The 12,992-nt window shown below is 32.4% G+C and overlaps 1 protein-coding gene across 1 annotated transcript in view; it reads right to left on the bottom strand.

The window, feature by feature from the left end:
• Window positions 1–2,108: 2,108 nt before the first annotated feature.
• LOC111088471 overlaps window positions 2,109–12,992 on the bottom strand; it is an 11,586-nt gene continuing 702 nt past the window's right edge. Inside the window, exon 2 of the mRNA XM_022398707.1 lies at window positions 2,109–5,695. Coding sequence (XP_022254415.1) covers window positions 3,299–5,638 — 2,340 coding nt within the window. The 5' untranslated portion in view covers window positions 5,639–5,695 and the 3' untranslated portion in view covers window positions 2,109–3,298. The remainder of the gene's footprint in view (window positions 5,696–12,992) is intronic.

Genomic DNA, 12,992 nt, shown 5'->3' with positions numbered 1-12,992 from the left:
CCTGATTAGGATACTTATACAAGTTCATAAGAAACTGTTCTGTAATTACATTGAACCCCAACTTTGCATCATAAGCTACCAGGAGACAAGTCTTATAAAAGCAAAATTGCATATCAATGGTACGTTTCAACTGTCTTTAGCCCTCAACTTTTATTCTGGCCTATGATATCTAGTAAAACCCTTACACAGCTTTAGCCCTCAACCTTTACTCTGGCCTATGATATCTAGTAAAACCCTTACACAGCTTTAGCCCTCAACCTTTACTCTGGCCTATGATATCTAGTAAAACCCTTACACAGCTTTAGCCCTCAACCTTTATTCTGGCCTATAATATCTAGTAAAACCCTTACATATCTTTAGCCCTCAACTTTTATTCCAGCCTATGATATCTAGTAAAACCCTTACATAGCTTTAGCCCTCAACTTTTATTCTGGCCTATGATATCTAGTATTACATAGCTGCAGTAGTTAAAAATCTTGTATGTTTTTCCTGATATATGTAAATGAACTATGGTTGGCTGTGCTCTGGTACCATTTCCATAGTACAGAGCTGGCCAGAACTTTGAGCTATCCTTTAGAGTCAGGTAGGAACTGAGAGTTTTGAAGTCAAGCTCACCAGAGTACTCTGGAGCCTGTAGCTAGAGCTGCTCCACGTTTTTCTACAATCCCTATAAATTTTGTATTATGTAAATTAAAATATATAACTATAAAGGTACACCCACAAAAGAATAAGCTTCCCAAATGTTTTTCAAAAATATTTAATGTACTTTTACAATTGATGTAAAGGGTGAGGAGAATATAAAGTATTTCATCTGTTGAAGTAGCCGTATAACTGATCTGAAAGACTGAATTTACTTGTATTGTCAGTTGGTATTGTGCTGATTGCCAGAGAAAGCAGTATAATTAAAACTTTGTATTCTTAAGGTAGTAGTTAAAATAATACGACTTATTTATGCACAAAAGATTTTCCATACAATGAGACTCAACATATTCGAACTGTGATTTTAGGAAGGCCTGTATGGAAAAGTTATAGATTTGTTCTGAAGATAAACCAAGTCATTTAAAGGGTAATACAGGACTTTATGGTACATTTTGCTATTTATGGCATTATATCTAACTCCTTGGATTTTTCTGCACCTACTATCTTCTCTCAGAGTTCAGAAAATGTATAGCTTAATGAGAACCTTTTGATTATTTTAATCTCTAATTTAATCACAAAATACAAGTTACTATCTTCTTTTGGAATAAAAACAATTCAAGATATTTAATTAACCTTTATTTTTTTTTACTCAAGGGTTCGATTGAAAGTTTAATTGCAATGAAAATTAGAACTACAGGGGTATTCTTGATTGAATATATTGAAACTTGGAGAGACAAAAACATAAAAGTAATGGGCCAAACTAAATGTTATTAAAAACAGTTCAACTATTAAGTTGATCTGTGTTATTTTTTAATATGTTTGGATCATTTATTAATAAAAGAGTTTTAATATATTCATGTTAATGTTGTTGTTGTTTTTTTTGTTGAAAATGAAACTGAAAAGTTTATAAAACATATAACACTTTAAAATCAGATTTCTCATTCCCCAGCCCTTTTACTGTAAAATGTATTTACCCTATGAACTATTAATTCTAAATAACAACAAATCAAAACCACAAATATTATTATTCTAGTTAGCCCTATGGTTCTGTTATTCCGAAGCCAGAGCCAAAAAAGGCAGCAAGAACTGGAGCACCAGTGTGGAACAACTCCAGGGCTAGAACAGGGGCTGTTGGAGTCAGTCTAGAGCTGAACTACTGGAGTCAAAGCCAGCAAACCCAGAACACTGCCAACCCTAGTACAAGCAAAGTTTTGTATTTTTCCAATTCTAATGTCATAAATAACTCAGAGATGTTTAACCCTTTGACTGTGGCTGCTTTTAACACACATGGAATTTTTGCAAGCCGTACACTGTATACAGCACTCAACTGATAGAGTTGAATCAGTTGATCATGATTCACTTGTGAGATAATACACGTATTTAATGGTATGTAACAGTCATAACAAAAATAAAAAGCATTTTCATTTGTAAAAAACAAGCTTTATTTCATTCATGATTTCATAATTATTAATATTGTACGTAGTTCTTTCAGCTTTTTAATGCTTACAAATTTTAAATGGTAATGCATACTGTACAGTGGCAGTTTTAATCATAAAGACTTACATGTTAAAGAGTACATACCTGTAACTCCTACACAAATCAAAACTTATTATAAAGCATTAAACACAAAATAATGACAAAAATAAAGAACATATCTACATCATGTTGACCCAAATGAATAAACTAAATGTGAACAAAAAAAAACGAGAAATTTGTCACTGGCAATTTTATTGACATATTAAGTTTACCCTCTTAAATATTACTATAAAATAGTTTTATAACGTCAAGATTTTTGTTTTACTTTTCACCTGCATTTTTAAGTTGATGCTACTAGATACACTATTTTTATTCCCCAAACCAAGATATTTGTAATTAAAAAGTAAAAATATAAAACATTTACAAAATACATATTCTTTGTTCAGATATTATGTAAGCTGGGAAATCTTAATTAATATAGTATACACAAGTTTATTCAGCACTCTTTTGAAGTGAAATAAAAGCTTAAGATATGACTGAATAAATCGATTTTCCTTCAAATGAAAGTGTACAACACCAGACCCAACTATGAGGTCCGTATTACACTTGTTTTAGCTTGGACAGTTTGCAATTCATAATTCTTTTAACATGTTCATATTTTGTATGTAAGTAGGTATACAATCATTATGCTCTTAGAACTGTTCAAAGTAATTATTATTTGTCAAAATTAAGACTAAAAAGTTAGCTTTCTTTCCATATATTGCCTTTTATTTTTACATATTGACTTCCCACTCATCAAGCAGCATACCAGACAATAGAATCTTCTCATCAAGTTCTGGAGAATTTTTATTTAGTCTTGGGGAACGCCTCAAGGGTATATTTTGTGATGTGGGGGTTTTAAAGCCCTCACTATCCTTTATTACACCTCGCTGTGATGGAGTACGCCTGCTGCCTCTCCTCTTGAATGAACTTCTCGAAAATTCTTTACTTCTTGGAGGACGAAGTTGATCATTTCCTGATGATTTTGGTGTTTGGATTTGTTGACTTTTTTCATTATTATCAGTTTTGTTTATATTTGTATTGTCTTTAAGAGGAGAAGGTCTCTTGCATGTTGTTCTATCAGGAGATAAGCTACCAGAACATTTACTTGAGTGTTTGCCTTTCCTCTGTGTTGGTGTTTTTTTTAGTTCATTTTTATCTTGTTTAGGTTTTCTTTTTTTCTATCACCTTCATCCATACTCATAGACCTACGTCGTGGAAACCCAGTCAAAGGTAAGTTAGCTGGCAACTGACCACGCAGAATCCTTCCAGTTCCAGAAGGTCTGTCACGAAGTGACCTTGTGAAAGCAGAATTCCTTACAAAAATACTTGGAACTCGAATGGGAGTGTTGTGAGGAGTTCCCCGTCTAGAGCGCCGGTCAAGTCTGCTGGGAGTACAATGGAGCGACGTAGTGATACTGTTGTACTTCATTATGCTTGCCTGGACCATGCCAGCATTACGAATTCGGAGCTTTACAATACTGTCTCTTTTTGTTCCATCACAGGCATCTTCCAGTTGTTGGAGATCCTCAGATAAAACTTTTTGAGCTTCTATCCATATACACTTAGTGGGATCTTCACTCTGTTGATAGTGATTATCCTGGGATTTTGTTTTTTTGCCACTTACTTCCACAGTTTGTGTTTTCTCAGTCGATCCTTTTCTCTCCAGTGGTGTGTTGATGTTATTACCCGATAGTTTTATTTTCTTCAAGGGCGTGTTCTCCTTAGATTGTGCCTTTTCTGGTTTTAACTCTGTACTTTCATGGCTGCATAAATTTGTCTGGATTTCCAATATCTGCCCTGCCTTGCTTAATACTTGCAAAGTTTCACCCGTTAGTGGGGCAAATGTTGCTCCAGTGTGGCTGTGGAACTCAGAAAAGGTAGAAGACCGTCGAACTTTCCGATACAGTTTTGACCTACCGTGTCTCATTGAAGGCAAAGAGCTACGTTTATCTAGTTTCCTTTTTCGGGTATGTCTCTCATCTATTACAGAACCTCCAAGACCACTATCAAAAGAGGTAACTGACTGGATGTCATCATTTTTATCAACAGACTCCATGATTCCTTCTTCACTAGCCAAGGGATGTGGAGTAGGATTACAGTTTACTTCTTTGCTGTAGGAAGGAGAAAGCTTTTGTTGGATGGGTTTTTTTTCTGTGCTGGATTCCACATCATTGCTGTTGATAGAAAACAGCGTGTTTAGCCCTAAGGATTGAACACTACAACCTGAAAGCTCTGACTGGCCCTCAGTTGGAATTCCAAACATGGTAAGTACATCAGAGCCAAAATCACTCATTTCAATACAACTAATATCAGAACTGTTTTTGTTGGAACAAGTTGTGTTCTGACTGGTATTTTCCACTAAAGTGACATCTTCAGAAGCAAGACCAACAGAAAACTCTTTGCTAAAAACATCATCCTCTGTTCTTGTTCTTTCATCAGGAATATCGCCTTCAAATGTCAGTTTAGCAACAACATCTTGAACCTCTGGACTGTTCCATTCTTGTTTGATTAATCTCTCATCAGGCTCACTTTGATGCACATTCTTACCATCAGTTGCAATGAAGTCAGGTGACAAGTATGATGTATAAAGTACTAAAGAATCAGAGTTATGTTTAGGCCTACAGTCAGATGGTAAACCTGTTTTAATTGTATTTGGTCTTCCACGACGTAGGGAGCTTTTGGGAGCATATTGTTCACAATTAGTTGCTACTGTTGGTGTTTCAGGATGTTTTAGCTGATTATCGTTACCATTCTCCACAAACTTCATTGTGTTGTTTACTTCACTGACACTAAATGTACCCTGATGTTTTCTTCGAATGCTACCTACTTTTCGGGCAGAATTTTGTGGTTTCACTAGACCTACATTTGATAAATTGCTTCTCAAAAACTTTGTCTGAGTTGAGTTTTCTGATGCATGCTTGGTATCAACAGAAGTCATTGAATTCTTATCATCATTTACAGTATAAACATGTTGATGAATATGAGTGAGAGATTCTGTACAATTCTCTTCCATACGGCTATCTTCCTTAGAAGATGATAAAGACAACTTTACTCCATCTGGACTGTTTTCTTTTTTAATCTCTGAGGTGCTGTTTACCAAGGCTGAATCTACTGAAACAATGGAGTTAGTCTCAGTTTGAAGAACCATATCTGGTTCACTGTCTAGACTTTCATTTTTTGTACTGATATCAGTCTCAAACTCTGACAAATGCAATCTCAGTCGATAAGGACTCTTGGAAAAAGTAATGAAATTAACATTATGATTGTTTAGTGGGTTTGCTAAAGAAACATCATTTTCTGAGCCATGGTATTTGTGAGACAGTTGACTTTTAGGAGTATGTAAAGACAAAGATTCTACCTTTTCAGTTACAGAATCATTTAAAGATTTGTTGCGAGTTCCTGAAATATTGGCAGATAATTTATGAGCTTCTACCTGATGTGGTCTAACACTGGGTCCAGGAGATGGCAGCTTGACAGCCATCCGATCAGGAAGTGATGTAGGTTTACTGAGCTGCACCTGGCCACTTCTAGTTGTATCCTTTAAAATAAAAAAAGGAGACAAACCTTCAATAATGTATACCTCGATTATTTTAGCTTTTTTCTTTTGTTTCAGTTGCTTCGAACAGGTGGTGCTTAAGTCTCAATAAAAACTTTTGAAAATCCTTTTTAATCTTAAGTTTACTATAATGGATAAGCATAAGCCTAGGGTTAGGTGTATTGATTTTCACAACAAATATTCACATATATTTGTATCTCAAAAAAATAGGTTACTTTTAAATTTCCATTTGATCATTTTAAACCATGATGTCTTATTCTTCAGTTAAAATGTATTAAAATGTAAAATAAATTAAAAGTCAACCTATTTATGAATATGTATCCATACACACACACACACACACACATATATATATATATCACAAATATTAAAGAACCACCATGTTCAAAATACTGTATTTTCTAATATCTTTGGTTGGTTGGAAGCACTTTTGCAGCTTACAACACTCTTCAGCCAACCTAATTAAATACAATACTTTTTTAACAAAATCAAAATCCATGTACAATAAATACATCCCAGTAAAAATGTATTAACAAAAGTATAAATTAATTTTATGTTATTTCAAATCCATAAACAGTGTAATATTATAAATAAAATACATTTATCCACAAAAATAACATTTAAATAAAACATAACTAAATACTTATAAAATTGAAATGAATTCCAAGTTTGTTTATGAAATAACTTTTATATACTAATCATTTTTGTTGACTATCACAAGACCAAAATGCAATATACCATGGGTACTTAAGATACAATTGTAAAAACGTTGAAAGTATCTTAATGGACTTGGATTTTTAACATGAAACTTATGTTGATTCATTCTATATCTTAAATTTTCAGTTTGGCAAATGGAACATTCACAATGTACTGTACATTTTAACATATAGATACAGTTCTTAGAACTGCAAAAAAACAAAAACAAAAAAAAAACTTTTGATTTTAAGCATAATGGTTTTATCCATGTTTTTGATAATATTGATATTAATATAATAACCTAGATTACAGATTTGATTCCTTAGGTTTTTTTTCACTGAGTGATACATTCTTGTCTATTTTAAGTTTTATATTTATAACAAAGTAAAGGGTTTAAAGTTTTTGGGTGTCTATAAACTACAATAACAAAGGGATTACTTACAGCTATAGGTGTATAAGAATTGATCAAACTCTTACATTCTCTGATTTTAACTTTTAATCCTGGGGTATACGTAGTGACAACTGGTAAAATTTCTGCCTTACTAATAGCTTTTGGTCCATGTAATACATATATATATAGCAACACCATTATTGGTCCTGGTTGTCAACTTATTGTCATAACAGATAATATCTGTGGCAATAGCACCCAAATGCATTGGGGATATCCCATCTATCAGACAAAATCCAAATGCCAATGTCAATCTACTCAGCTGTCATGGAAAATCACAAAATAATCAATCAAATAAGGGTACAAAGCTGAGTGCTTACACCCACAATATCTCAGCTTCTACTGCCTTTCACTGTCTATAGCCAGTTGTGGGAAGGCAGTTACCCTTAAATTCCTTAAAGTAGAAATGAACTGAAATGAATCCACCCTAATATTTCTACTAATTAAACTCCCAACCTCCACCCTATCTTAAAAGTTCATATATAGTTCTAACTCTCCACCTCCTCCCTTTCTCCTGAAGGTTTATTCAAGTATAACTAGGGAAGGCCGAGACAAGCTCAGCTACTTGAAGTTAGTCTTTCCGTCCCGGTTATACTGAATAAAATTACTTGAAAAATTACTATCAGCTACTTATATGCTAAAGTAACTAACTCCCTCTTTACTTTATTTATTTATTTTTATAAGATATTTTCCTTAATTGATAGTTTAGTTTCTAAAATATTTTTGTATTTATTAAAAAATAAAGTAAGGTATTTATTTAATTGCCTGTCTTTATAGCCATTATCTTTCAGTTTTACTTTTTAGTAATAAAACATTATCCATAAAAAAATTATCGTTATTACAGACTATTAAGAACCGTTTTAGTTGAGATACAATAATACCTTTCACCATGATACATGGAACAACACTATTAGTTGTGGGTAGACCAAGAATTATCTTCTTTTATTAAAAATAGTCAACCACACTATTATTACTTACTTCTATTTCAAGTTCTGTTAGATATATTCAGTTTGGTGTAAAATGCATATTATTTATAGATATTAAATCATCTTTGTAATGGAATGTGTAAATGTATAAGTTAGGATTTAAAGTCTGCTTCATAAATGAGTTTTTCATAAAAGAACAGATACAGGTTGGCCATATTTGAAGAGAAGTTCATTGCCATTGGAATACCCACCATTTGCTTATATACATGTTTGTTAAAAACAATATAACTGTTATAAATACAGAAACGGAGTATATTTTTACAGTTATTTCATTATTTATAAAGTTATCAAACAAATCATTGAAAACCCTGATTAAATCTTTCAGGTCTATTTTAGTATAAGGTACTAAAGTCGTATGTAAAAATAGAACTGGCAATTTTTGAAGAATTTAAATTACTTACACATTCCAAAACTGGAATGCTATTTTTAATAATCCAAAAAAGAATTATTCTGGTTATTTGAAGACTGTGTTATTTTTTCAAACAAGACATCTGGAATATTGCTAAGTACCACGGAAACAGATCTAATTACTGTATTTAAAGAATTAGTAACAAATCTGAATTTCACAGGACTTCTATGCAATTTTGGAATTGCAAATAGAAATGATAAATTCGTACAAGAATAATCAGTATGGATTTTTATTTTTTAACTCTTTCAGCACAGGATCGGTCCTAGGGACTGACCTCATAACCATTTTGTGATTGTTATAGTAATCATGCTATAACTTTTAAAATAGTAAGCGAATGTCAATGAAATTTGGCAGATTATCAGTAAACATTACAATGCTTTCATATGTAAAATATCTAATTTTGTTTATTAAGTCTTAAAGTTTGTAAAGCAATGTTTTTCTCGTGCCTTTTTTTTTTCTTTTCATATGTTGGCTATCTATCATGCAAAGTAATTTTCATTTTAAGATTAAAAATACTTTTATGCATCAGAAAGTTTTCAAATTTCACATGCAAAATCTTTATAATGTCCAGATAGTTATCGAACATTTCTTAACTTAAAATTTTTTTTTATTATTAGTTATTTTTAGTAATTAATCTCTGTATGGATTTGGTAGATTTGACCGATCTCGCAACCACCATAAAAAATTAGGAAACAAATAGAAATTATGACTCTTTCATTCTAGAATGAACACAAAAACATAAATGTTTAGACTAAATAGCTTACATCTCATAACATTATACATTTTTATATATTTATTATACTGACCTTTCAGCTGTGCCTGGCTAACAATACAGAAGCTACAATGATGCGGCTCACGTGCAATCATGTTACTGTATCAAATAACATAAAACTTACATTTGGTCTGTACAATATAACTTGTCTTGGCTGTGTTTTAATGGACTAGTATTTTTTAAAATACAATCACATTTCAATTATTACACATCACATATGTATATAGATTATTGTTATTTAGAAATAAGTTCTTAAACTTACTTTTCCTAAAACACAGAACAGTAAATAATGAAGTATAGTAAACAATTATCTCTTCTAGTTATGACCTTTGTACTTGGTTGCTGCTTGACATAGGTTGCTAAGCTTTCAAAAATTTTGCACGTAGAGGATATGAAACGAAATAATTTTTTTTAGCTTTTATATATACAGTTGAATAACCAAAGAAATCATAAATTACAATATCTATACCACAGAATTCCATTATAATTTATCAAGCTTAGTATCTAAGAGATAAATTTCTACTGATTTTGAAATTTATCCATTTCAATTACAACAATGCATGTCCCAGAAATTGTCAAGATCGACTCTATAAAATATGGCCGACTTACAGTTACATTGTAAGCAACTTCAAAACTGTATATACCCAACAGGAAAAACTATTCTTAGATGAAGGAATGCTCAGCTGGCAAGGTCGTTTAATATTTCATCTTTACAATCTACAAAAACCTGTCAAGTATGGGATGAAAGGGTAAGTTGTTTTCAGAGTCTGCTAGTGGACATATTTGCAACTATGACCTCTACTGTGAGGTTGACAAAATGCTGCAGCAAAGCTGTGGTGGTCTCCTGGAATACCTGTACATGTTTGGCTGCAAGGTATACATGGACAATTATTATAAAAGTATGGCCCTATCCAAATTATTGCTGGCAGATGAATGAAAGATCCATGATTTGCGGCATGAAGCCGACAGGCTGCAGAAGGGTATTGTGGGTGTTTGTCGAGATAGAGACATATTAATGTGGAAAGACAAATGGCCAGTAAAAATTATTACCACACTTCATGATTCCAGGATAGAGGACTCTGGCAAAAACAATCAACCCACTGGAAAACCAGCTCGTGGGCTCGATTACAACAGACACATCTGGCATTGAGAAACTTGATCAAATGACAAAATACTATCCTTTTACAAAGTGGACAAAGAAATTTGTTCTGTATATGTTTGAACTTTGCATGGTCAACTCACACATCTTGTACAATCAGGGAAATCCAGAGAAAAAAACTCTCATTGCTGAATTTCAAAATGGAAGTGACTGATGGTATTCTGGCAGAATTCGGACATGCACAAGCTACCCTTCCCCTATTTCCTCTGATAGTGAAGAGGAAACATCCAAAGCTGTGGTATGTCCTCAGACTCCGAAAATTGATCCTGCTACACATCTAATTTGTGGACTCAAAGAACATGACTTGGTGACAATGCCACCAATCAATAGAAAGAAATATCCTACTAAGCCATTGCAGAGCTTAAAAAAAAAGGTAAATGCTCAGAAACAAGGTTTTATTGTAAGAGATGTGAAGTCCTGCTCTACCAATGGGAATGCTAAAAAAAATACCATGTTTATACTTATTTCTGACAAGTTAAGGCATTCCTACATATGTACATGAATATTCCTTACTGTGGAACACTGAAAGTGTTATTATTTCAAGTGATAAGGTGGGCAGCTTGAAATCATATCTTTTCTCAAAAAATGGTTAGTCAGATGGGGCTAGCCTTTGAAAAAAGGGGTTAGCAGTGAAAGTGTTAACAAGAAAGAAAAGAGAGAAATACTAGATTGAATGAATTAAAAACGTTTTTATTAAATAGCAATTATCCAGAGGGCCTAATTGACAACTGAATATTTTGCACCAAAGCTATTAATAAGGCAAAAATTTTACCAGTTGTCACTACGTATACCCCAGGATTAAAAATTAAAATTAAGGAGTGTTAGAGTTTGATCAATTCTTATACATCTATAGCTGTAAGTAATGCCATTATTATCATGGTTTATAGACAGCCAAAAACTTTAAACCCTTCATTTTGTTATAAATATAAAACTGAAAATAGACAAGAAGGAATAACTCAGTATAAAAACATAAGAAGTCAACTCTGTAATCTAGGTTATTATATTAATATCAATATTATTAAAAACATAGATAAAACCATTATGTTTAAAATCAGAAATGTTGTGCAGTTTTATATGCGAGACTGGCATATGTTAAGACAGATAGATGGTGTATCCAAACTGCAATATCACTTCAGTCACCTCCAAAACCCAGGGCACATTTTACATCCAACATTATAGCCTGCACCCTGGGGATCCTTTTAATTTATTCGTTAATTAATTTTGTTTGGGTTATATATGTATGTATATGAAGGAATAAATACCTTCAATACTATTATTTACATTAACTGTTAACCCTTTCTATACGGGGCATGGGTGAAAGGCCATGTCATCTCATTTGTTGACTGGCATTCAAAATTTTATTGGACTACTGTTTCATGAAGTTATGTCAATAAGTTTGGTATCAAACTGTAGCCTATAATTCAAATTTTAGTATTACACCTTACTCAATTTCTTAATTTAAAAGTGCTGCATTCAACATACCACGTGACACACAAAAATCGATGTTTATCTGTGTTTTAATATTTACTTTTAAATTTAGAAATTGAATAATGTCTAGTACTAAAACATGAATTATAATCTACAGTATGATACCAAAGTTATTGACACACATTCATGAAATAGTAGTTCAATAAAATTTTGAATGCGATTCAACAAATGAGATGACATGGCCTTTCACCTGTGAATCGTCTTGTGAGGGTTGAGGGGAGGAAAATCTTTGGGGGTTTCTTCATGGCTTTGAACTTATAAAGTAAGCCTGTATTTAAATCTAATAGGGTGGCCAAATTCTTTCCAAAGTTTTTTTTTTTCCCAGAGCTACCCACATGCACTTCTGATACACACTGAAGTTTCAAGTTTTCCTCATAGTTCTACTTAATTAACACTACTTTATCTTGTCCTTATATATGTAAGTATATTATGCTAATATAATAGTAAACTGACCTAAAGAAGGTACCTGAAACATGTAGTATATTCTCCAAAATAAAAACATTTCATTATGTTTGTAAACTATTGTTTATCAATTTACTCTATCTTGTAATCTGGATAGAAATTGCAATGAAAACTTCAGGCTGCAGTAAGACAGAAAAAAATAATATCTTCAAAAAATTTGATGGTAGATAGAATATTGAATTATTATTCATAAAATAATATTTGACTAATCTATAACAAATATAACAAGTTAGATCGGGGTGGTGGTGCTCAGTGGCCCTGTACAGTGGTTTTGAAAATAAAGTGACTAACTGACCAACATTATGTTACAATATATCAATAACTGGCATAGCTAAACAGTATGGTTTGTGCATACTGGTAGGTTTTGAATCTCAAATAAAAAAGGAGCATACATTTTCTCCTGACTTTTACTGGTTTGTGACCACTTTGTACTAGGAGGTATTGAACAAATGTTTGATCACCAAGGCACACATTTTTTGGCCCATTTCAATATTTTGTGTCTTAATATCAACATTGCATGAACCAGAGCGGATTGTTCAAGACTGCTTAATGCCACTGCAGACCCCTATACTATAATAGGTATCTATATTATACATTTGTGTATTACCAATATTAATTTTATATGACTTAATACCAGTGGCTGAAAGTTTACAAAAATATTGTAATGTGGATGGCTGGTTTAATCCACAGTTATTATACTACATTTCAATGAAAATAAGCATAAAACTACAAATTATAATATGGTCTATAAAATGTTCAAAATTCACAGAATATTTTAATTTTTTCCTTAAACCCTGTCCAGATCTCTTCTAGATTGTATTCATGGCAATTGGAACCAATAGCACTTTGTTAAAGAGGA

Source organism: Limulus polyphemus, unplaced genomic scaffold (assembly GCF_000517525.1).
Source record: "Limulus polyphemus unplaced genomic scaffold, Limulus_polyphemus-2.1.2 Scaffold3832, whole genome shotgun sequence".
NCBI classification, from domain to species: domain Eukaryota; kingdom Metazoa; phylum Arthropoda; class Merostomata; order Xiphosura; family Limulidae; genus Limulus; species Limulus polyphemus.
Note: the sequence above shows the minus strand (reverse complement) of the source record. Positions and strands in the feature narration are given on the sequence as shown.